This window comes from Mauremys mutica, chromosome 12 (assembly GCF_020497125.1).
Source record: "Mauremys mutica isolate MM-2020 ecotype Southern chromosome 12, ASM2049712v1, whole genome shotgun sequence".
In the NCBI taxonomy this organism is placed as follows: Eukaryota; Metazoa; Chordata; order Testudines; family Geoemydidae; genus Mauremys; species Mauremys mutica.
Window position 1 is genome coordinate 1472290 of NC_059083.1, and position 23785 is coordinate 1496074.

Here is a 23785-nt window from a genome sequence, read left to right on the forward strand (position 1 = left end):
AGGCCTAAAAAAGAAAATAACAGAACACCACTAGCCATCACCTACAGCCCCCAACTAAAACCTCTCCAGCGCATCATCAAAGATTTACAACCTATCCTTAAAGATGATCCCTCACTCTCACAGATCTTGGGAGACAGGCCAGTCCTCGCTTATAGACAGCCTCCCAACCTGAAGCAAATACTCACCAGCAACCGCACACCATACAACATAAACACTAACCCAGGAACCTATCCTTGCAACAAAGCCCGATGCCAGCTCTGTCCACATATCCATTCAAGTGACACCATCATAGGACCTAATCACATCAGACACGCCATCAGGGGCTCGTACACCTGCACATCTACCAACGTGATATATGCCATCATGTGCCAGCAATGCCCCTCTGCCATGTACATTGGCCAAACCGGACAGTCTCTATGCAAAAGAATAAATGGACACAAATCTGACATCAGGAATCATAACATTCAAAAACCAGTGGGAGAACACTTCAACCTCTCTAACCACTCAGTGACAGACTTGAAGGTGGCAATTTTGCAACAAAAAAACTTCAAAAACAGACTCCAAAGAGAAACTGCTGAACTTGAATTAATATGCAAACTAGATACTATTAACTGTGGCCTAAACAAAGACTGGGAATGGTTGGGTCATTACACCAATTGAATCTATTTCCCTATGTTAAGTTCTCCTCACACTTTCTATGGGCCATCTTAATTATCACTTCAAAAAGTTTTTTTTCCTCCTGCTAACGATAGCTCATCTCAATTGATTAGACTCTGCCTGTTGGTATGCATACTTCCACCTTTTCATGTTCTCTGTATGTATAAATATCCCCTGTCTGTGTGTTCCATTCTATGCATCCGAAGAAGTGAGCTGCAGCTCACGAAAGCTCATGCTAAAATAAATTTGTTAGTCTTTAAGGTGCCACAAGTACTCCTGTTCTTTTTTCAGTAGCAGAGAGTTTCACAGGCTCAGAGAGACAAAGCCTTTCCTGCCATCCTTGCTACCCTGGGTTGCTCCCATTCCCCCCCTTATGTTACAGGGTCCTGTATGTCCTGGTCTTCACTTCCCCGCTCTCCTTGCTCTCTAAGCATTGCCCATGCTGGGTTCATACCCAGACGGCAGGCACTGGAGGGGGGACTTCCTGGCCGGAGGGAGACAGGAAGGGAATCCCCATTGTTCAGCTTCCTCCTGTGGAGAGAGGGGAGAATATAGGGACCAGAGGTTCCAGACCCCACTGGAGGGGGGAATATATGGACTGGAGAGATGGGAAACACGGAACTGGATGCGGGGAGGAATGTAGAGACTGGAGAGCTGGAAAACGTGGATCCAGCTCCTAAGGGGAGTGGGAGAATATACAAACAAGGGGAGGGGGGAGCATATATACAGACTGGAGCGCTGGGAAACATGGAGCTGGATCCCGAGGGGAATAGGAGTGGAGAACTGGCAACATGGAGCTGGATGAGGATCCCAGGGGAGGGGGAAATATGCAGCCATGGGACAGAGCCACACAGCGTGTCTGTTCCAGGTTCTGGGTCTCTCTGGCCTTGGCTCTGTTCCCAGGTGGATCCGGTCTGGGCTTTAACGCTCCTGTCTGGGCCTTGCAGCTCTGCTCGGGGTTTCATGTCACTTCCTTTCCAGACTTCTTACACTCCAGGATTTCGATCTCCCCGGTAGGCTCTGCTCCAGGCTGTGCGGTTCTGGCTCCAATCCACCCCCTTTTAGTCTTGCCGGCTTTACTGTTCCCTGGAACAGTAAGTCCAGGCTGATACAGCTCCAGGCTTTGTGCCTCTCCACTGGCTCCAGCTCCGGACTTTCCGTCCTTCCCCACTTCCGGCCCCTCCCTAGTTCCAGCTCCAGATTTTCTGTCCTGCCCCCACTTCCTGCCCCTCCTTGGCTCCAGCTCCGGGCTTTCTGTCTATCTGGCCCCGGGCTCTGTTCGTAGACTCCGTCCAGCTCTGGATTTCTCTCTCTCCAGCCCCTAACTCCACTCCGTCCTGCCCCTCCAACCAGCTCCGGGCTTTGACTCTCCCCGGCCCCTGGCTCCGTTCCCAAGCCGGCTCCGGGTTTCCGCCCAGCCCCGCCCAGCGCGCTCAGCCTGGCCCCGGGGCGCAGCAGGGAGCCGGTGCCCGAGGGGCGAAGGGACCTTCCCGCCCCCAGCCTGGCACCCAGGTGGGTGTGCACGGGGGGAGCAGGGGGTGCAATGGAGGATACGAGGTGTGGGAAGAGGTGGAGGGGGCAGTGGGGAATATGGGGGAGGAGGGTGGGGAGCAGGGCGGGGGGGCAGTGAGAGAGCAGGGGGGGCAGTGGGGAATATGGGGGTGTAGGGTGGGGAGCAGGGCGGGGGGGCAGTGAGAGAGCAGGGGGGGCAGTGGGGAATATGGGGGTGTAGGGTGGGGAGCAGGGCGGGGGTGCAGTGAGAGAGCAGGGGGGGCAGTGGGGAATATGGGGGTGTAGGGTGGGGAGCAGGGCGGGGGTGCAGTGAGAGAGCAGGGGGGGCAGTGGGGAATATGGGGGTGTAGGGAGGGGGAGGGGTGCAGTGGGGGTGTTAGGAGTGAAGTGGGGAGCAGGGGGCTGCAGGAGGGAGGGGGACCAAGCCCCCCAAATATTTCCTGCTCCTGGAGAAGTCCTAACTTCCCTCCCATGTCCTTCCGTTCCCGCCCCCCTCTTTCTCAGTCCTGGACCTCGCCCGACACCCCCCTCCCCCGGCAGTAGGGGGCAGCCCATGACTCCTCCGTGGGGCTGAGAAGTCCCCTCCCCCCACGGCCCCCCCATGCTGCCCCGCTCGCTGCGCCAGCTGCTGGAGGGGGCCCGGCTGGAGCTGGGGGAGGAGCAGGGGGTCACTCTGAGCGGGTACCGGAGCTGGTCCCCCGACCCCCCGCAGCCACAGGTGAGCTGAGCTGGGGGGATGTGGGGAGGGGGGTGCAGGGGGAGGGGTCCCAGGGAGGTGTGCGCTGAGGGGGACATGGGGGAAGGGGTGGCAGCCCCGTGGGGTTGTGTTGTGGGGGTGGCGTGGGGGGGGGTCAGCTCGGGTGTTGCTGGCAGCAGTCGGGATGTGGGGTCACGCCCTTGTGTGTGGTTGGGGGAGGAGATTGTGTGGTGTTGGGTCACGCAGGTGTGAAGGGGGGTGTTGAGGGTTCACACCATTGTGGGTGTATGTGGTGCAAGGGGGGGGCTGTGGAGCTGTGTGTTGTGTGGTGGTGTCACACCCATGAGGGTTTGTGGAGCCGTGTGTTGGGAGGGGCAAGTTGTACTGTTACACCCTTAGTGTATGTGGTATATGGTGTGTGTGTGTGGTGGGGTCACATAGTTGCATGTGAAGCGTCATGGGGGTGCGCCTCGTTGGTAGTTGAGGTGTGTGTGGTTGTGTTGGCTTTGCTGGTAGTTATGCAGCTCACTCGGTGTGGTTGTGTGAATGGGTGGGTGTGGAGTGGTGGGGTGTTTAGGGGGTGTCTGTGCTGTGGGCTATTTGTGAGGCGTGGGGGGCTGGGGCTGTGGTGAGGGGCAGTGTGGGGCTTGGGTGTCAGTGGGTCTGAGATGTCCCTTCACTTCCTGTCCCAAATTCCCCTTGGTCCCCTGCCGCTCCCTGGGGTCATAGGGCTCAGGTGAGCGCCCCCTCCCAAGGACACACCCAGTCTCTGCGCTGGGGGGCAGGGCAGGTAACCTGGCAGCTACTGGGTTTGGCGGGGCAGGTTTGGGGAAGTGCCTGGGGGGGCAGGGCGGCAGGGGGTGGGGCTGGAGCAGACAGAGAAGGCGGAAGCAGGGGAGGGAGACAGAAAGAGAGAAACAGGGACAGACAGACGGGGAGGAGTGTAGGGAGAACGGACAGACAGACAGACGGGGGGAGGGGAGCGGAGACAGACAGACGGGGGAGGGGAGCGGGGAGAACAGGACAGACAGACGGGGGAGGGGAGCGGAGACAGACAGACAGACGGGGGAGGGGAGTGGGGAGAACAGGACAGACAGACTGACGGGGGAGGGGAGCAGAGACAGACAGACGGACAGATGGGGAAGGGGAAGGGGACAGACAGGGGAGTGTAGGAGGGGTTTCTTGTTGGCGAGTGTGTGACTGGGGAGGCGGGAAGGGTGTCTGGCTGGCTGCCCTGGCCTGCATGTTTGGGAGCTTCACTGGGTCCCACTGCGCCCCCTCCCCTTTCCCCTGCACCCCCTTTCCCCCCTCTCTACTGTCTGTGCCCCTGAACCCCCGCTGTGCCCCCTAACTTTCCCACCCTGACCCCCAGCCCTATGCACCCCGAACTCCTCTGCCCAGGTCCACAGGCCCAGGCCTGTCCCATAGGGCTGCGGGGGGGGGCTCAGCTGGGCGATTCCCTCCCCCCGACACCCCACCCCAGTGAGAGTCGCGCCCCCAGGTTGGGCTGAGCAGGACCCAGTGAACCTCTTCAGCATACACGGACCTTGGGGTGGGGGTGGTGACGGCCGTCTGTCCCCCCCACGTACCCAGATGTCCCCCAGAGTGCTCCCTCTGCCTGAGGGGAGGGGGCAGTTCTGGGGGGGGCCTGCGGGGGCCACGCCCCAGTAGGCAGCAGGAGGGGGGGGTCTCTGTCCGGGGGGGAGGGGGAGCTGATGAAGGTTTTCCTGCGTCTGGGGGCGTGCCTGGGGCCGGGAGGTCAGGAGGGAGGGGGGCTGTCCCGGACTCAGTGGTACTGTCTGCCTGTCAAGGTGAGTTGGGTGTGTGTGTGGGGTGGGACGGGACAGTGACAACTCCTGGGGGGGTGTGGGGCCGCTCATATACAGCTGGCCAGGGGAAATCCAGGGGGGTGGCTGGAGTAGGGGGAGGGGGGATGAGACTCCTGCAGATGGAGGGGGTGGGGGGCAGTGATACCCGGGGTAATCCTCCGCTCTCCCCCAGCCCCCAGTGACTCTGACTGAGGAGGCTGAGGAGGGAGTGATCTACACAGTGACCACGCGCCAGCCAGGGGTGAGTGTGGGGGGCAGGTTGGCTCTGGTGCCCTCTCTTCCCCGGGCCCCCAGCGGTATGGGGGGGGCTGTCACTGAGAGGGGATGGTGGGGGGGGGTCTAGGATGGCTCTGACGTTCTCCCCACAGGCCTCAGGCAGGCGGGGAGCCAGGCCGGGTCACTGGGGGAGCGTGCCAGGCTGGGGGGGGGTCCAGGCTGACTGGTGCTCTCCCCATAGCGGTGGGGGGGGCAGGGAAGCCAGGCCGGGTCACTGGGTGGGAGTGGGGTGCCCAGGCTGACTGGTGCTCTCCCCACAGGTCCTGGGGCGGGGGCAGGGAGCCAGGCTGGGTCACTGGGTGGGAGTGGGGGGCCCAGGCTGACTGGTGCTCTCCCCACAGGCCCCGGGGGGGGCGGGGAGCCAGGCCCGCTCGCTGAAGGCCGGGTCGCTGGTCCGGCTGGTTCGGCACCTGCTGGAGGCCCAGACGCTGGGCGATGCCACCTACATCCCTGCCTTCCTGGTCACCTACCGGGTGTTTGCCCGCCCCCCCATGGTGCTGGGGCTGCTGCTCGACAGGTGATGGGGCTCGGGGTGGAGAGGGCGCAGGATGGGGGGGGAGAGGGCACAGGATGCTGGGGTAAGTGGGGGGGAGGAGAGGGTGCAGGACATGGGGTAAGTAAGGGGAGGGGGTGCAGGACATGGGGTAAGTAAGGGGAGGGGGTGCAGGACACGGGGTAGGTAGGGGGAAGGGGGGCACAACGCTGGGGGAAAGTGGGGCGTGACTAGAATTGGGATTATGGGGGGAACGTGGGGGGCAGAGGGGATGGGGGGACACAAGGGGAGAGCCAGGCCCCATGGGGGGATGAGAGGGGAGGTCTGGAACCCGGAGCGGAGGGTTAGGGGGCATGCGGGTGTGGGGAGGGGAGCGCAGGGGCCATGGCCCATGGGGGCATGAGAGGGGAGGGCTGGGACACGGTGGGGGGGGGGGTAGGGGGCATGCACGTAGGGAAAGGAGCCCCCCGGTGTGGGGAGGGGAGCGCAGGGGCCATGGCAGCCCCCCTGACCCGGTCTCTCCCTCAGGCTGGAGGAGGTCGGGGCGCTGGAGCCAGGGCCCGTCTCCCCAGAGACAGCTGAGCTGCAGCGGTGAGTGACGCCCCCACAGCCTCCCCCTCCCTTCCCCTGGCCGTGTCCCCCATTCACCCCCATCTCCCCCCAGGGCCTTCTCCTCGGTGATGTGCTCCTGGCTGGACAGGTACCCCGAGGATTTCGGAGGGGCCTTGGACTCGGGCCTGGTGGAGCGACTGGGCCGGAGCCTGCAATGTGCCCTGGGCCAGGGCTCCGAGGCCGAGAGACGCCTGCTCGCCCTACGGGGGGTGCCGGGGGGGCCCAGCAATGGAGGTGAGGGGGGCTGGGGGTGGGGGTGGGGGAAGCCTGCAGACTGGGGAGGGGGGCAGATGGATGGGGGAAGGGTCTGGTTGGAGAGGAGTTGTGGGGCCAGGAGGCAGGCAGATGAGGGTGGGGGGCAGATCTGGGGGGTGGGGAGATAGGAGGGGGTACTGGGGTTGTGGGGAGGGTCTGTCTGTGGGGCAGGCTCTCCCCCACTGGGTCTAACACTGCCCCCCCCTTGCAGGGGAGCTGGAGGAAGAAGAATGGGGGGCGGGGGAAGATGGCCCTGAGGGGGGTGTGACCCCCAGGGGGGACCCTGACCCCCTCGACATCCTGATCTTCCAAGCCGACCATGTGGCTTCTCAGCTGACGCTGGTGGAGGCGGTGAGTGTGGGTGTGGGGCGGCTGTACCCAACGGGTCCCCACGTCAGGGTATTTGCGGGGTGGGGGTAGGTAATGGGGGTGGGGACTCAGTGTTTAGGTTACAGGGTGTGGGGGTTCAGGACACCCCAGGAGATGTTCCTGTGGGTAAGTGAGGGGTGGGGGTCAGGGTGCAGTGGGTGGGGGTTGGGGTGCAGCCTCCCATTAACCCTGCCCCCCCCAGGCGCTGTTCCCAGGGGCAGTAGGTGGGAGGGTGTGACGGAGCGATTCTGGCGGGACCCAACTGAGAGTGCCAAATCAGGACCAATTGCTTAAACTGGGCAGTCACAGCCCTAGGCTGGGGTTTTTCCACCTCTAAGGCAAACCAAACCAGCCAGACAAAAAGGACTTTGGTCTCACCCCACTGGCTAACCACAAGTCACACAAGCAATTTCCTTAGACACTCCAGTCTCCCAGCATCACCACCAGTGCACTCGTCCTGGGGATGAATGGTTATGAAAACCAACACCCCAATAAAAGAAAAAGGTTCCCTCGATCCCAAAGGACCAAGCCCCAGACCCAGGTCAATATACACATCAGATCTTACCCACAAATCACGCTGTTGCCAATCCTTTAGAATCTAAAATCTAAAGGTTTATTTACAAAGGGAAAAAGGTAGAGATGAGAGGTAGAATTGGTTAAATGGAATCAATTACATACAGTAATGGCAAAGTTCTTAGTTTAGGCTTGCAGCAGAGATGGAGTAAACTGCAGGTTCAAATTGAGTCTCTGGAACATCCCCCGCTGGGATGGGTCATTCAGTCCCTTGTGTAGAGCTTCAGTTTGTAGCAAAATCCCTCCAGAGGTCAGAAGCAGGATTGAAGACAAGATGGAGATGAAGCATCAGCCTTATATAGGCCTTTCCAGGTGTAAGAATCTCTTTGTCTTCACTGTGGAAATTTACAGCAAGATGGAGCCTGGAGTCACATGGGCCAGTCCCTGCATACTTTGCTGAGTCACAAGGCGTGTCTGCCTTCTCTCCATGGGTCCATTGTGTCCTTAATGGTCCTTAATGGGCCATCAAACAGGCTAGGCAGAGCTAACACCAGCTTGTCTGGGAGGCTTCCCCCAGAAGCACAGCACAAACTTGAAATACAGACAGCATAGAGCCAACATTCATAACTTCAACTAAAAATGATACAGACATATAGACAGCATAATTATAATCAGCAACCCAGAACCTGGTCTTAGACACCTTATATGACCCCCTTTACTTAGGATTTGGTGCCACTACAGGACCTTGGTTGCAACCCATGTTCTATATGGTCCCCATTTATATCAATAACGTCACACCCCCAACGCAAAATTGATGCAGGAAGGGATGACAAAACATCGCTGACTGCATCCCAAGAGCCCCCTTTCCTTGGGTCTGTCTCACTACAGCTAGTGTTGGGCTAGAGGCCGTACCAGTGTATAACCGAAATGGTTTATCAAAGTCATGTTCAATAACATGAATGAATCTTTTTACAAACTTAAGGTATAACTTGGTTAGCTTTTGCAGCATGGTTCCTGTATGTTTCAGGTGATCTTGCCAAGAGCTAAAGAAAACAGCTACTTTATCCATACCAGCTTTGGCCAATGTTTTGAACCCAATTAACATTAAACCAATGTAGATATTGATGTTGTTCATAGTACAGGACTTTCGGCATTTAGCCATGAACGCAATATGGTAGTGTGCCTCAGTTTCCCCTTTCATACAGCACATCAGGTCTGGAATGTATTTTCCCCTGTGAAAAGTTCCAACACTGTTTACAGGCATTAACTGTGAAACATCTGTATAGCAAGGCCCTTTAACATAAAGTGGGTTCTCATGTATTCCTTTCAACATGTTCAAGGGATTTTCCAAAAGATTAGGCACATTATACATTGTTACAGTTAGCATTAGCAATAACAACAAATTGATTGCAAGTGTCCATCTACAAACATGTTTGTCATGCCACATCCTTGGCTCAATACCATTGGAGTTTGGGCCTTTTAGGGTTAACCTGTGAGTTCCCTTTGCAAAATTCAGTCTTCTCTTTCCTTCTTGTCCTTTAGGATTAAACCCTGATTTCTCTTGCTTAACAGAGATCACTGCCTGATGGGGTGGGCCCTCTGTGCTAACAGCTATTAGCAAGTCTTTCTTCTCCCTGCCAGCCAAGTAATTCGCATCAACACAGACACTAGCTTTTAACTTCTTAGCTGCTATGGATTCCACGGCTGGACTTTGTCTAACAGAGATACCACACAAATCCAAAGAGTCTGAGGGTGAGAGCTGGCTTGCTCTCCCCTGCCTCCTCAAGCATTCAGCCATAAAACTGTTCTGCTTTGAAAAACCAGTAACTGAATCTGTCCTCAGATCCTGAAGCACAGACTGCTCACTTACCGATTCAGCATGGAGACATTCCTGTCCCAACAGCATTGTCTCCCCAACAAGCTGGCTACACACAGCCAGGTGGTTATAGGGCTGCTCAACTTCCTTAACAGCTTCTACTCCACCTGAGACCTTTTCAAAGCTGCCCACACTGGATCTTTCAAAAGGAAAGTCAGTGGATCCATTCACAACAGAAAATTTCTGGCTGTTAGGAACTGAAACTTCCCTGATTAAATCACTTTTACACCCTTCAGTTGCAGTAAACTGCTTGCACAGGCTACCATGAGGATTCCTTTCCCTAGGAGCTTCTCTAAGCAGCAATTCACCCCTCACAGAAATTCTGCCCTTCCCCTCTCCACCTAGGGCTTGCTTTACAGGAACACTTCCCTGAGCAACCACAGCCGCTTTCTGGGTCTCACCTACACTTAGACTCACTTCAGGCCCCACAGGCGGATTTCTACACAATCCCCTTTTAGGCACACCTACAGACTTTCTAGATAACAGGTCAGAAGCAGTCTCCTTCCCTTGGCCATGAACAAGTTCAGGAATCTTTTCCTTCTTGCTACAAGTTGTCAAACTGTCAGTAAGTAACACCATTAAATCACCTTCATGCTCTCCTTGTGCCCTGGCTAGGGTATCACCCTGATCAGACAGAGTTGCTACACCCTTTTCCAACCACACATTAGCAACTGGCAAACTACAAGCACCAGAATTGTCTGTTCTCTGGGATTTTGCTAAGACACTAACTGGATGCAACCTAGTCACAGTGCCATTTCCCCAGCAGACACAAACTCAGGACCATTCCCTTCCTGGGCTTTAGCTGTATTTACAACCAACTTCGAGACAACTGAATCACCCTCAACCATCACAGGCTGAAAGGCCCCTTCTGTTTGCTCCCCAGACACAGAAGAGCCGGAGACACATTCTCCTTCACCAGACACACAGCTTGGGATTTCATTTCCCTCGTCCCAGCACACAGGGCTGTTCACAGACAACTGCTTGGAGACTGGGGTAGCTTCCTTCATAGGCAAGTCAATACTCCTGACAGAGACAGGCACATTCCCTCCACTGTCACATTTCTCCACACAGGAAACAGGTAAGGGATATGGACACTCATCTTCCACTATCCCTCCCTTCCCAAACTGCTGATTAGACAAAGCCATCAGCTCACAAGGCTGCCTAGGCTCCTCCAAACTTTCCCTACCAGGCACATTGCCACTCCCAACAGATAAGCTGCTGCTCTTTTCACTACACTGAGCTACTTTTAGCAAATCACAGTTACCCATTTCAGGTTTACTTCTACAAGCTGCACTAGCCACCAATCCATTACCCATTACAAATTTACCCTCTCCTTCCTTAGTTAGGGCTTTAACCTGACCATCTACTTTAATCTGCTCCTGAGAAACATTTTCCTCCCCAACGAGATCTTTCTGCTCTTGATCTAACTCCAGATTAACTTCTGAGACATTAGACAGACATTCAGAAACTTCATTTCCAGACACACTGCTTTTTTCCACAGACAAACCTTTGGAGCAACCCACCTCAGGCAAATTATTGCTCACAATAGACACAGGTTTAAGATTATTCCTCTCCTGTGACTGGCTACCTGGATTGAACAAAGCTTTAACATTTTCCCCAATTAAAAGATCTTTAGGCAATAACTTCCTGACGCCAGCTATCACCTCATGCTGAGCCCCATTCCACTCAAGGTGGATTCTGGCTAAAGGCACACGGACAGTAAACTCACAGAGGATTACAACATTCACACTCTGATTTGGTAAATAATCTTCCTCTTTGACCAGATCTGCTCTAACAAGAGTGATGTTAGAAGCCATAATTTGCCCTAAACAGCTTTTACCATTGACTTCTACACTCTCTATGAATTTTCCATTACCATTCCCATCCATAGCACTGGCACAATTTATGGGGCCACCCCCTACTGAACACACAGTAACAGCATTGACATAAAAGGTGGCATTGTTGGGGTACATTTGGTTACCCCCAGACAACTGCTCAGAGTTATACAACATACCAACATTGTTACAAACTGGACTTTCAAGAGGATACAGTCTCTGCTGTTCTTCCATTGCTTTTTTGACTTGGATTTGGAGTCTAGCTGTCTCCTGTTGCATCTGTCGAGTTTTCTCCTCAGCAGCCAGCAGCTCCAGACGCCTCTTACGAGCTTTTTCTTCTCTCTTAGCAACTTCTTTCTTTCTCTCATCAGCCTCTTTCTCCATTCGAATTTCTGCCAGTTCTTGCTCATAATCAAACTGCAGGCTGTCTCTCAAGGCTTGCAGTTTCCTTGCTTTTCCTGATGCTCTCTGTCTCATGGTCACTGATCTTTAACCAACCAAACTCTCAATCCCAAAGTTAAAATTTGGATAGCGTGGGGTTCTGACCCAAAACTTAATTGACCTGGTTCTGTGGATCCAAGCACGACTACGCCACTGTGACGGAGCGATTCTGGCGGACCCAACTGAGAGTGCCAAATCAGGACCAATTGCTTAAACTGGGCAGTCACAGCCCTAGGCTGGGGTTTTTTCCACCTCTAAGGCAAACCAAACCAGCCAGACAAAAAGGACTTTGGTCTCACCCCACTGGCTAACCACAAGTCACACAAGCAATTTCCTTAGACACTCCAGTCTCCCAGCATCACCACCAGTGCACTCGTCCTGGGGATGAATGGTTATGAAAACCAACACCCAATAAAAGAAAAAGGTTCCCTCGATCCCAAAGGACCAAGCCCCAGACCCAGGTCAATATACACATCAGATCTTACCCACAAATCACGCTGTTGCCAATCCTTTAGAATCTAAAATCTAAAGGTTTATTTACAAAGGGAAAAAGGTAGAGATGAGAGGTAGAATTGGTTAAATGGAATCAATTACATACAGTAATGGCAAAGTTCTTAGTTTAGGCTTGCAGCAGAGATGGAGTAAACTGCAGGTTCAAATTGAGTCTCTGGAACATCCCCCGCTGGGATGGGTCATTCAGTCCCTTGTGTAGAGCTTCAGTTTGTAGCAAAATCCCTCCAGAGGTCAGAAGCAGGATTGAAGACAAGATGGAGATGAAGCATCAGCCTTATATAGGCCTTTCCAGGTGTAAGAATCTCTTTGTCTTCACTGTGGAAATTTACAGCAAGATGGAGCCTGGAGTCACATGGGCCAGTCCCTGCATACTTTGCTGAGTCACAAGGCGTGTCTGCCTTCTCTCCATGGGTCCATTGTGTCCTTAATGGTCCTTAATGGGCCATCAAACAGGCTAGGCAGAGCTAACACCAGCTTGTCTGGGAGGCTTCCCCCAGAAGCACAGCACAAACTTGAAATACAGACAGCATAGAGCCAACATTCATAACTTCAACTAAAAATGATACAGACATATAGACAGCATAATTATAATCAGCAACCCAGAACCTGGTCTTAGACACCTTATATGACCCCCTTTACTTAGGATTTGGTGCCACTACAGGACCTTGGTTGCAACCCATGTTCTATATGGTCCCCATTTATATCAATAACGTCACAGAGGGATTGTGGTGCAGCCTCCCATTAACCCTGCCCCCCAGGCGCTGTTCCCAGGGGTGATGGGTGCGGGGGTCAGGGAGCAGCCCCCATTTAAGCCCTGCCCCTCCCCCCAGGCGCTGTTCCTGCGGGTCGTGCCCTACCAGTGCCTGGGCTCGCTCTGGTCTCAGCGGGAGAAGAAGGGGCGGGAGCGGGATTGCCCCAGCGTCCGTGCCACGGTGCGCCAGTTCAACCGCCTGGCGGGGGCCGTGATCCGCTCCTGCCTGGCGAGGCCGGGGCTGCGCCCCCAGCAGCGGGCCCGCATCCTGGAGAAATGGATCCACGTGGCCGAGGTGAGTGTGGGGCTGGAGCTCAACCCTCTGGGGTCGTCACACTGCATCGGGCCCCCAAACTCCAGTCGCGTCCCTGGCCCCCAGCACCGGGCCCGCATCCTGGAGAAATGGATCCACGTGGCCGAGGTGAGTGTGGGGCCGGAGCTCAGCCCCCTGGGGTCGGGGTCACCACACTGCGTCTGGCCCCAGAGCCCCCCCCGGCCCCCTCCCAGCAATGGCCCCTGGCTCATGGGAAAAGGATCCACCCAGTGGAAGTGAGAGCGACCTCTGACCTCAGCTCTGCCCCCAGTACCAGCCAGGCCCCCCGACCCCTCACCCCCAAGCCAGCCCAGTCCCCGCCCTGCAGCTGGCCCCCCGTGACCCCGACTGCTGTGCCCCCAGGAGTGCCGCACCCTGAGGAATTTCTCGTCTCTCTGCGCCATCATCTCTGCCCTGCAGTCCAGCCCCGTGCACCGGCTCAAGCGGACCTGGGACGAGACCGCCAGGTGGGGCTGGGCCGGGGTGTGTGTGTGTGTGTGTGTGGAACTGGGTGGTTGGGATGGTGGGGGGACATCGGGGGGGGCAACGTCTCAGGGGTCACTCACCCCCCCCCCCCGATCCTCCTGCCAGGGACGCGCTGCGCAGCTACGAGGAGCTCAGCACCATCTGTTCTGAACAGGATAACTACAACCTGAGTCGGCAGCTGCTGTTCCAGGTGAGGGGCCGCCTGCCCCCCGGCTCCTGGGCCCCACCCCCATCCGGCCCCACACCTTCCCCCCAGCCACCCCGGCTCCTGTGCACTCCCCATCCTGCCCCCCAGCTCCCTGCCCCCCATCCGGCCTCCCAGGCCCCTGGCTCCTGTGCCCCCATCCTGCCCCCCGGTTCCCTGCCCCCCATACTGCCTCCTACCCACCTCCTCGCCACAGCCCCCTAATGTCCTCCTCTCCCATCCTGCCCCCCACTCCCTCCCTCTGCCCCCTCCCTACCCAACTGGCCCAACCCCTGTGCCTCACCACGTCTCCTGTATCCGCCCTCATCCCCGACACCTTCCCATGTCTCATTGTTCCTCCTCGCACTCGCACCCTGTGCCCCTCTCACATTCCTTTGCCCCCCCAGGAGGGCACCTCCAAACCGTCTGGCACCGACCCAGCCCCACGCCGGCAGCTGCGGAGACCCCAGGAGCAGCGCCCAGTGGTGAGTGGGGGAGGGGCGGGGCACAGGATAGGAGGGGCTGACCCCGTCCCTGTTCTCCCCCTCCAGGGTCCAGGAGGGCAGAGGTGGGGGGGATACTAGGGCGTGGTGGGCTTGGGCAGCCCTGGTTGGGGTATATGGGGGGCTGGGCAGAGGCACAATAGGGTGGGGAATATGTGGGGGGCCCAGTAGCTTGGGTTGGCAGTGTGCTTTGTGTGGGGCTATGTGGGGGCTGGAGGGTGCATGGTGGGTGTGGGAGGGGTAGGCGGGTGTCACAGGGTCCCCGGACGATGCTCTGGAACTGCTCCCCACAAAGCCAGGCAGGACTCTGGGGAGCCTCCTCTCCCTCGGAGCAGCCTGTCTGCAGGGCAAGAAGCTCCCACGGCTTCAGCCTTCCTGGGTCTGACCTTGGAGCATTCAGCCTCCCCTGCCCCTCCGTGCGCTTCCCCCAGCGAGTCTGCCCGGGCGGGGTCCTGGGGGAGCCACAGGGTCCTGCACCCCAACTCCGCAGTCAGACGTGACTCTCAGCCAGCCGGTGAAAGAGGTTTATTAGTTGACAGGAACATGGCGTAGAACAGAGCTTGTTAGCACAGAAATCAGTGACTTCCAGCCAAGTCCATCTTGGGGAGTCCTGGGCCAGGCGGCTTGGACTCCCCCTATTCCAGTCCCCCCAAGCAGACTGCCAGCTTCCAGCGACCCCACCGCAGACACCCCCATTGCTCCTCCTCCTCGTCTGTGTCTCGCTTCCCAGGCCAAGAGTCACCTGGTTGCCAAGAGCGACAGAGTCCTGTGGCACCTTACGGACTCTCAGACGCATTGGAGCATAAGCACGTCTGCAAGGTGCCACAGGACTCTGTCGCTCTTTACAGCTACAGACTAACACAGCTCTCCTCTGAGAAGTCACCTGGTTCTCAGGTTACAAAGGGCACCGGCCATAGCACATGTGCAGGCAGCTGGAGCAGCCTCACCTGCCCCAGAGGGTCTCAGCCAAAATCACACACCCCTGTTCCCACCACCGAGGTATTGGTGCAGCACACAGGGAAACTGAGGCACACATTCATGCAAAACAGTAAAACTCACATAGGCTCAACAGTAAGACTCACATACAACATAACAAAGGCTGGAGGGTTCATGGCAGGCGTGGGGGGGGGTCTAGGCGGGTGCTGCGGGGCAGGGGGGTTTGTGGGGGGCTAGAGGGTGCATGGTGGGCGTGGGGGGGCTAGGCAGAGTGCTGTGGGGTGGAGGGGTTGTGGGGGGCTGAAGGGTGCATGGTGGGCATGGGAGGGGCTAGGCGGGGTGCAGGGGTTGGCGGGGTGGTTTGTGCAGGCCGGAGGGCGCACAGCTGGGCGGGGGGAGGGTTGACTGCCCGTTCTCTGACCCTTGCTCCCCCCAGGGCGTGGTTCCGTACCTGGGCACCTTCCTGCGAGACCTGGTGATGCTGGACACGGCCATGAAGGACGAGCTGGAGGTGAGACCGGGAGGCGGGGGTGATCCAGCACCCTGTTAGGCGTGAGGGGCTGGGTTAGGGTTAGGCATGAGGCGGGGTGGGGACAGCCAGGGAGTGGGGCCGGGGGGGCATGTGTGCCAGGGAGGGGCCAGGCAAGGAGACAGTGGGGGTCAGGAGAGCAGTGGGGGCGTGGCGGGTGATGAGGGGGCTGGGCAGTGGGAGCAGGGGAGCAATGGGGGAACTGGGGGGCCAGGCAAGGAGGCAGCAGGGGAGCAATGGGCCAGGCAGTGGGGGCTGGGCAGCAGGGGGAGGGGAGCAATGGGGGGTTGGGGAGTGATGAGGGGGCCGGGCACATGTGTGGGTCAGTTGTGGGGCTCATGGCACCTCTCGTTTCTCTGGCAGAACGGATACATCAACTTCGAGAAGCGGCGCAAGGTACCAGGCTGTGCCAGGGCCGCTGGGCTCCCTCCATGTCTGGCTTGGGGCTCCCCTCTGTCGCTCTCCCCCCGGTACAGCCCCCCTCTATCGCTCTCTGCCCCCCACCCCATACAGCCTCCTGGGCTCTCTGTGCAGTTCCCTCCCCCGCTGGTTACAGCCCCTGGGCTCTGGGCCCCCCCTTCCGCCCCGCAGTATAGCCCCCCCCTCCCCCCGCTCTCTGCCCTGCTGCCCTGTCATAGCCCTGCTGTCGGCAGTGCCCCCCCCCATGTAACCGCCCCACTCTCCCCCCCCCCAGGAGTTTGAGGTGCTGGCCCAGCTGCGTCTCCTGCAGTCCGTGTGCCGCAACTACAGTGTCCAGCCCAGTCCCCCCTTCCAGCGCTGGCTGCGGGCGCTGCCCCCCCTCTCCGAGGCACAGAGGTAGCGGGGGGGGAAGCGCCCCTGTGGCTGGTGGTGGTGGCGGGGGGTATGGTGCTTGTAGGAGCTGCGTGAAGTGGGTTGCTGCATGTAGGGTTGTATGGTGTGGGGGTTGTGTAGGCAGTTTGTGGGGGGGTTGTGTAGGGTTTTGGGGGTTGTGTTGCATGTATATGGGAGTTTGTGGGGGGTTGTGTAAGGAGTGTTGCATGTAGGAGGGGTGTGGGTTGAGGAGTTTGGGGTGTGTGTGTAGGGTTTTGGGGTTTGTGGTGTCGCATGTGCGTGTGTGTAGGGAGTGTTGCATGTAGGAGGGTGTGTGTGTGTGTAGAGGAGGTTGGGGGGTTGTGGTGGTGCGTGTGTGTAGGGAGTGTGGCATGTAGGAGGGGGGTGAGTGTGTGTGTGTAGAGGAGTTTGGGGGGTTGTGGTGGTGCCTGTGTGTAGGGAGTGTGGCATGTAGGAGAGGTATGTGTGTGTAGAGGAGTTTGGGGGGTTGTGGTGGTGCGTGTGGGTGTGTGTATGGAAGTTTGGGGGGTTGTGTGTATTGTGAAATTCTAATCCCCCTCTCCCCACAGTCACAGTCTCTCCTGTGAGATCGAACCCCCTGGGGAGGCCCCAATCCCCCAGCGGCCCCTGAAGCCCACCCTGGTCATCACCCACTGCACAGAGTGAGCATGGGCGGGGGGCAGGGCTGAGCAGTGATTGAGGGAGGCGGGCTCTGGGGCATTGAGGGGCTGGAGGGATGGGGAAGGGGGCTGGAGGCTGGTGGGGCTGAAGGTAGCATCCCCCCCTCGCTCCATCTGTTACCTCCCCTATCTCCCAGGCTGCTGAGCTCCGTGGGGAACCCCCTGGTCTCCTGGGAGGGGCCCAGCTCCCATGAGGGGCCCTCCGGCTGCAGCCCTGACCTGCTGCCGCCCCCCCATGGCCCCACGCAGCTGCTGTCTCGCCTGGCACAGGTGAGAGACCCCCCCCCCACCGCTTCCTCCCCCTGCCCCCACCTCCCCGCCTGATATCTCTCCCCCCCAAGTCCTGGACCCCCATCCCCTGTCCCATTCCTCCCCCACCCCACCCCCCTTTCCCCCTCGGTCCCCTGCCCCTTGTCCCATTCCTCCCCCACCCCACCCCCCTTTCCCCCTCGGTCCCCTGCCCCTTGTCCCATTCCTCCCCCTCCCTCAATCCCAGCACTGTACCCTTTGCTGCTCCCATCACCCCCTCTGCGTCCCCGCAGCACATGAAGTGGCCGTCAGTCTCCACGCTAGACACAGCTCCTGAGAACGTGGGTTCCTCGGCCGGGGGCCTCTCGCCCCCCACCCCCACCGGGGGGGGCTTTCCCCGGGGGCACCGGCGCTCAGCTTCATGCGGCTCTGCCTTCCCTGCCCCTCCCAACCTGGAGCCTGGGGCTCCCCCCTCCGACTGCTGCATCATCCGCGCCCGCATGGCCCTGCACAATGGCAGCCTCTACAAAAGCATCCTGGTGAGCACCTGGACACCTGGGTCCTGTCTCCAGAGTGGGGGCTGGGAGCCAGGACTCCTGGGTTCTATTCCAGCTGGGGGGGAGTGGGGGCTGGTGAGTTAGAGCAGGGGGGCTGGGAGCCAGGACTCCTGGGTTCTATCCCAGCTGGGGGGGAGTGGGGGCTGGTGAGTTAGGACTCCTGGGTTCTATCCTGGGCTCTGGGAGGGGAGTGGGCAGCTGGGAGTCAGGACACCTGGGTTCTATCCCAGCTGGGGGGAGTGAGGGTTGGTGAGTTAGAGCAGGGTGGGCTGGGAGCCAGGACTCCTGGGTTCTCAACCCTGCCCTGTCTGTTTTGCTGTGACACTTTCTGCTGCAGTCTGTGTGTTGCGGGGGGTGGGCCAGGCTATTAGTTTAGCCTGGGAACCTCCCTTTTCCCCAAGGTGACCCCAATCCCACAGCTGCTATGGGGAGGGGGCAGCTGGTCCCCTGACTCACTGTCTCTCCCTGTGGGGAGGGGCTGCCCCATTGTGTGTGTCTGGTATGAACAGGTTGGACCTGCACATGTGCGTGCATTGTTGGGGGAGGGGGGGTGTTGACTGGGTGGGGGTGAGGCTTTCTGGGATGTCTGGCAGGATTTGCTGTGTTCTCCCAGCTTTGCATGGGGTGTGTGTGTTATCTCTGGGGGGTGATCACTTCCCTGTATGTGGTGGTGCTCTCTGGGGTGCCTGGCCTGGCTCTCTTGTGCACAGTGGGAGTTGTGTGTTGTGTTGCTGTAGGTGACCAGCCAGGACAAGACCCCGTCGGTCATCGCCAAGGTGCTGGAGAAGCACGGCCAGGAGCGGGCGGCTGCCCCCCAATTCCAGCTGGTCCAGCTGCTGCCTGAGGGGAAAGGTGAGGGGGGTAGGGATTGGGGGAGCAGGGAGCACCCACAGCAATGGGGTCTCCCTAGGGAGCTGGGGTCCCATGAGTGGGTGGGGGGACCCTATTCCCTAACCCCCCTCACACCCTCTCGCTTCCCCTGCAGAGCTGACCTTCCCGCCTACAGCCAACGTCTTCTACGCCATGAATGGCTCCAGCCTGGACTTTGTGCTGCGCCCCAAGAGCGCCGGGGAGCCTGCCCTGCCCCCCAGCGCCGCCCCCCGCAGGGCTGAGCTCAGCGCCACCTTCCCCAAGATCAAGGCCACCGGCCGCAAGCTGGCCAGGGCCCTCTTCTGACGGCGAACCCCACAACCGCCCTGGAGGAACGGAAGTGACCTGCACCCTCCCGGGCTGTGAGGAAGGGAATTGGAGCTGCCTGGGGCTGTCCTCATCTCTCCCGGCATCAGGGGCTGGTCTGCCCAGCAGCCTCAGGGCCATGACCTAAGTGCCTTGAAATGGGTGATGTCCTGACAGCCCCTCCCCCCAGAGGCCAGGACCTACTTCCTGTCCACCCAGGAGGCACAGCTGGGGGTGGGCTGCCCCCATGGGGAGCAGGGGCAGTGACCCCCCACAGCATGGTCGCACCCTGCCAGGACTCTGTGGGGAGGCCAGCGTGGTAATGTCCTGCTAGACACAGGTGGGACATGGGGTGCCCCCACTGGTGCCGAGATGGCAGCGTCTCAGGGACTTGTCCCAACTGGAGGTGGGGGGGAAGGACTCTGTGATCCAAGCCCTGCAGGGGCAGCTGATTTCCCCCCCCACATAATCACTGTACAGGGGGCTTGTGGCCCCAGCCCTCTTTGCTGTAACACTAATGCAATAAAGACACTAGAAGCAGCTGGCAGAGAGCTGTGCCTGCGGGGGGGAGAGTGAGCCATGCAAGGCACAGCCAGAGAAAGCAGAGGGGCCAAAGCTCAGCGTGCTCTGCCCTGCCCTGCCAGCAGGCAGCCAGGGGCACAGAGACGAGCCCAGCTGGCAGCCAGGGCTGGTGAGTGGGTACCAAGGGGTGGGGAGGAAGCACAGAGGGCCTGGTGCCATCAGTTTGCACATCACCTCTTTATTTCAAACAGTGAAAAACTTAAATACAGCCCCTGCCCCCCCCAGCACCGTCTCATGCCTTGGCTGCCCCCTTGCCCTGGGCTCGCTGATACTCCTGCTGCAGCCGGGCCAGCACCTCCCGCTGCTGTTCTGCCTTCTTCTCAGACTCCTGCATCTGCAGCTCGTAGCGCTTGCTGTGGGGGGGAAAAGGGAGAGTGAGCTGGGCCTAGAACCCTCCCTCCAGACCAAAAACAAGAGGCTCCAGAGCTCAGGCCCCTCCCCACCAAGGGGCTGGATTGGGGAAAGGCCCATTTCCCCCCCCTCCCCCATGAGCGAGCCAGGGCTCCTGCCTGGGAGTGGATCATAACCAGTGCCCCCTAGGGGGGAAGGGCCCATCCTGTGAGCCAGCCAGTGCCCCTGCCTGGGGGCTGGAGGGGCAGGGAGCCAGCCCTCCACACAGGAAACCCCCCTCCCCCCCACGTACATCTCCCCAGCAATATAGTCCAGCCGCTTGCTGACGGTGGCTTTAGCCTCGTCCATGTCCTGTTTCACCAACACCGGGCCAATCAGCTTGTAGATGGTGTTGGTCACATCCAGCAGCCCCAGCTCCTGTAGGGGAGCAGAACAAGGGGAGGTGAGGGGCAGCTGAGGGGGGGTGGGGGAGTACAGAATTGAGGAGTGGGGAACTCACCTCCTTGACAATGTTGTTCTCAGTCAACTGTGCCTCCAGTTTCTGCCGCGCTGCCATGGACTTGCTGAGATCTGAGGGGCACACACGGAGGGACCCCATGAGCTGCAGGGCTGCAGTCCCATAGGGGACAGCTGGGACCCCTGCCCACATCACAGCCGCCCAGAAATCAACCTGTTGTCTCCTATAGTGCAGCACAGGTGAATAACCCCCGGGTCTGCAGGAGGAGATTGGGGGGGTGGGGCAGGACATGGAGACCCAGCTTCACTCTGCCCGCAGTGGGGCTCTGTGCCAGTACTCAGGCGGCAGGGAGACCCCAGGGCAGGGATGCTCTCCCCACTGGGATCAGAGACCTCACCCTGCCAAGCAGCCCCTTCCCCAGCCTGTGTATTCACATTAGGAGTAACTGGGGGAAGAGGGCAGAAGTGGGGTTCAGGGATGTAGGGGGAGGGAACGTGGAGGGTGCAATGAAGGTGGGGAGGGAATCTGAGGAACTGGGGGCAGTTTGCAGCAGGGACCCTGGGAGGTCAATGGGCTGCAGGGACCCCAGAGGGTGGAAAGGGGCAGAGAGAGTTATGGGGAGGAGGTGCAGGGATGGATTATAGGGCACAGTAGGCTATAGGACACAAGCAAGTTATTGGGGGTGGGACAGAGTGCAGGGTCCTCAGAGGCAGGCACTGGGGCAGGGCCCAAGGTGGCAGTGGGTTAAGGGCAGGAATTAGTGGGGAGGTGGAAGGTGATGGGGAAAGGGGAGGCCCAGGATTATGGCATAGACGCTTAGGGTTATGGGGCAATGGGGGAAGGGGAAGCCCTGGGCTTATGGGGCAATGAAGGGGGGAGGGAGGGAGATGATAGGGCAGAGCCGTGTAGTGGGGAAGGGGTGAGAGACAGGTTATGAGGTAACGCAGGGAGGGGACTGATGGAGGAATAGGGGCCCAGGGGTTGGGGGGGGCAAGAAGATGATGGGGGAGAGGAAGGGGGTTGAGGCAGGTTATGGGCCGATGGGGGAGCGGGTAATGGGCCGGGGTTATGGGGCAGCGGGAGGGGGCGGGGGGGGATGGTGACAGGCAGGCGGGGAGGGGGCGGGGCGGGGCCGGGCCTGATGGGGGAGAGGAAGGGGGCTGAGGCGGGTTATGGGCCAGAGGGGGATGGGGCGGGAGGAGGAGGTTATGGGGGTCCAGGGGTTATAGGGCGGGCGGGGAGGCCCGGGGGAATGGCGGGGGCAGGGAGATGATGGGGGGGGGGAGGAAGGGGGCCGAGGCCGGGTATGGGGCGGGGGGGTTATAGGGAGGGCGGGTTAGAGGGCGGGCGGGGAGGCCCGGGGGAATGGCGGGGGCAGGGAGATGATGGGGGGGAAGGAAGGGGGCCGAGGCCGGTTATGGGGCGGGGGGCATGGGGTGGCAAGGGGGGGTTATGGGGGTCCAGGGGTTATAGGGCGGGAGGGGTCCGAGGCCGGTTATGGGGGTCCAGGGGTTATGGGGCAGGCGGGGAGGCCTGGGGGAATGGCGGGGGCAGGGAGATGATGGGGAGGAAGGAAGGGGGCCGATGCCGGTTATGGGGCGGGGGGGATGGGGTGGCAAGGGGGGGTTATGGGGGTCCAGGGGTTATAGGGCGGGAGGGGGCCGAGGCCGGTTATGGGGCGGCGGGGGGGGGTTATGGGGGTCCAGGGGTTATGGGGCGGGCGGGGAGGCCCGGGGGAATGGCGGGGGCAGGGAGATGATGGGGCTGAGGCAGGTTATGGGGCGGGGGGGGATGGGGCGGCAGGAGGGGGTTATGGGGCGGGCGGGGAGGCCCGGGGGAATGGCGGGGGCAGAGAGATGGGGGGGGAAGGAACGGGGCCGAGGCCGGTTATGGGGCGGGGGGGATGGGGTGGCAAGGGGGGGTTATGGGGGTCCAGGGGTTATAGGGCGGGAGGGGTCCGAGGCCGGTTATGGGGGTCCAGGGGTTATGGGGCAGGCGGGGAGGCCCGGGGGAATGGCGGGGGCAAGGAGATGATGGGGGGGAAGGAAGGGGGCCGATGCCGGTTATGGGGCGGGGGGGATGGGGTGGCAAGGGGGGGTTATGGGGGTCCAGGGGTTATGGGGCGGCGGGGAGGCCCGGGGGAATGGCGGGGGCAGGGAGATGATGGGGGGGGGAGGAAGGGGGCCGATGCCGGTTATGGGGCGGGGAGGATGGGGTGGCAAGGGGGGGTTATGGGGGTCCAGGGGTTATAGGGCGGGAGGGGAGGCCCGGGAGAATGGCGGGGGCAGGGAGATGATGGGGCGGCGGGAGGGGGCCGAGGCCGGTTATGGGGCGGCGGGGGGGGGTGGCAAGGGGGGGTTATGGGGGTCCAGGGGTTATGGCGCGGGTGGGGAGGCCCGGGAGAATGACGGGGGCAGAGAGATGGGGGGGAGAAGGAAGGGGGCCGAGGCCGGTTATGGGGCGGGCGGGGAGGCCCGGGGGAATGGCGGGGGCAGGGAGATGATGGGGGGGGGAGGAAGGGGGCCGAGGCCGGTTATGGGGCGGCGGAGGGGGGGGGCGGTACCTTTCTGCAGCTGCTGGTATTTCTCCAGCTCGCCCTGCAGCTTCTTCTGGATCAGGTCCGCCATGAGGGTCCGGTGCGGTCCGGTCCGGTCCGCCTGCGGGGGGAGGGGGGTTAGAGCGGGGGGGGCACATGGTCCCTTCCCCCCTCCCGGGCGCCCCCCACCCGCACCGGCACCTACCGCTCCCCGCTGCTCCGGCGCCGAGCCCCGCCCCGCTCCGAGCATGCGACCTCGCCACCCGGCTTCCGGTATAGTCCACTTCCGCCGCGCGCCGCGGTGCACCATGGGATTTGTAGTCCTGCCTCTGAGCCCGTCCCCTTCCTCCCCCTGCGGGATCAAGGCCAATTGCGCCTCCTGGGTTGGTGGAAAGGGAAGGCGACAAATAGCCTTTCTCTTCCGCCCGCTTCCAATATGGCCGCCGGATGGGGTCCCTGAAGGGCAGCTCACTTCCGCCTCTTTCTCGCGGGCTCATGCGAGAAGCAGATTAAGACACTTCCGCCTTTTTCCAATATGGCAGCATCGCTAGCCGGGGAAAGGGGAATGCGCCTACTTCCGCCCTGTTCCAAGATGGTGGCCACTCGTGCCTGAATGGGAAGGAAGCTATTTCCGCTCCGTTCAAAGATGGCGGAGCCTGGGTCATGGAGGGAAGTTAGTTACCTGCCTGGGCGCATGTAATTAAATCCCAGAGCCCCCCTCCTCTCTCCCCAGGCCCACAGCAGGAGCATGAGAGCCATGAGATTCATATGTTACCCAAACTGTGTTAATGACATCACATCCCG

The 23785-nt window shown here is 59.9% G+C and overlaps 2 protein-coding genes across 7 annotated transcripts; one reads left to right on the forward strand and one right to left on the reverse strand.

Moving 5' to 3' along the window:
* Positions 1 to 1980: 1980 nt before the first annotated feature.
* RGL2 (ral guanine nucleotide dissociation stimulator like 2) lies at positions 1981 to 19597 on the forward strand. 5 transcript variants are annotated; one of them, XM_044983538.1, is made up of 19 exons: positions 1984 to 2169; positions 2674 to 2887; positions 4868 to 4936; positions 5313 to 5488; positions 5993 to 6055; positions 6129 to 6310; positions 6543 to 6682; positions 12709 to 13050; positions 13306 to 13409; positions 13534 to 13618; positions 14020 to 14097; positions 15488 to 15562; positions 15944 to 15976; positions 16275 to 16396; positions 16963 to 17055; positions 17211 to 17343; positions 17616 to 17861; positions 18617 to 18731; positions 18865 to 19597. In XM_044983538.1, exons 2-19 carry the CDS (start codon positions 2771 to 2773, stop codon positions 19053 to 19055), a joined length of 2364 nt encoding a protein of 787 aa, XP_044839473.1. In that variant the 5' UTR covers positions 1984 to 2169; positions 2674 to 2770; the 3' UTR covers positions 19056 to 19597. The 5 variants fall into 5 exon arrangements, with proteins under 5 accessions (XP_044839478.1, XP_044839473.1, XP_044839475.1 ...); XM_044983540.1 differs by having other exon boundaries at positions 6165 to 6310; XM_044983542.1 differs by having other exon boundaries at positions 1988 to 2169; positions 12709 to 12924.
* Positions 19598 to 19799: 202 nt separating this feature from the next.
* PFDN6 (prefoldin subunit 6) lies at positions 19800 to 23331 on the reverse strand. Of its 2 annotated transcripts, none has more exons than XM_044983544.1 (5): positions 23187 to 23331; positions 23009 to 23102; positions 20488 to 20558; positions 20281 to 20405; positions 19800 to 19990 (listed from the first exon to the last, which is right to left on the reverse strand). In XM_044983544.1, exons 1-5 carry the CDS (start codon positions 23289 to 23291, stop codon positions 19870 to 19872), a joined length of 516 nt encoding a protein of 171 aa, XP_044839479.1. In that variant the 5' UTR covers positions 23292 to 23331; the 3' UTR covers positions 19800 to 19869. The 2 variants fall into 2 exon arrangements, with proteins under 2 accessions (XP_044839479.1, XP_044839480.1); XM_044983545.1 differs by having other exon boundaries at positions 23009 to 23091; positions 23186 to 23257.
* Positions 23332 to 23785: the final 454 nt, after the last annotated feature.

Excerpts from the sequence above, each read along its gene's own strand:
- RGL2 (XM_044983538.1), top strand. The coding sequence starts at position 2,771 with ATGCTGCCCCGCTCGCTGCGCCAGCTGCTGGAGGGGGCCCGGCTGGAG. Across the intron at positions 16,397-16,962 it reads CCCCTCTCCGAGGCACAGAG|TCACAGTCTCTCCTGTGAGA; the intron begins GTAGCGGGGGGG and ends CTCTCCCCACAG. Across the intron at positions 18,732-18,864 it reads GCTGCTGCCTGAGGGGAAAG|AGCTGACCTTCCCGCCTACA; the intron begins GTGAGGGGGGTA and ends CTTCCCCTGCAG.
- PFDN6 (XM_044983544.1), bottom strand. The coding sequence starts at position 23,291 with ATGGTGCACCGCGGCGCGCGGCGGAAGTGGACTATACCGGAAGCCGGG. Across the intron at positions 20,559-23,008 it reads ATACCAGCAGCTGCAGAAAG|ATCTCAGCAAGTCCATGGCA; the intron begins GTACCGCCCCCC and ends TGTGCCCCTCAG. Across the intron at positions 19,991-20,280 it reads GACTATATTGCTGGGGAGAT|CAAGCGCTACGAGCTGCAGA; the intron begins GTACGTGGGGGG and ends TCCCCCCCACAG.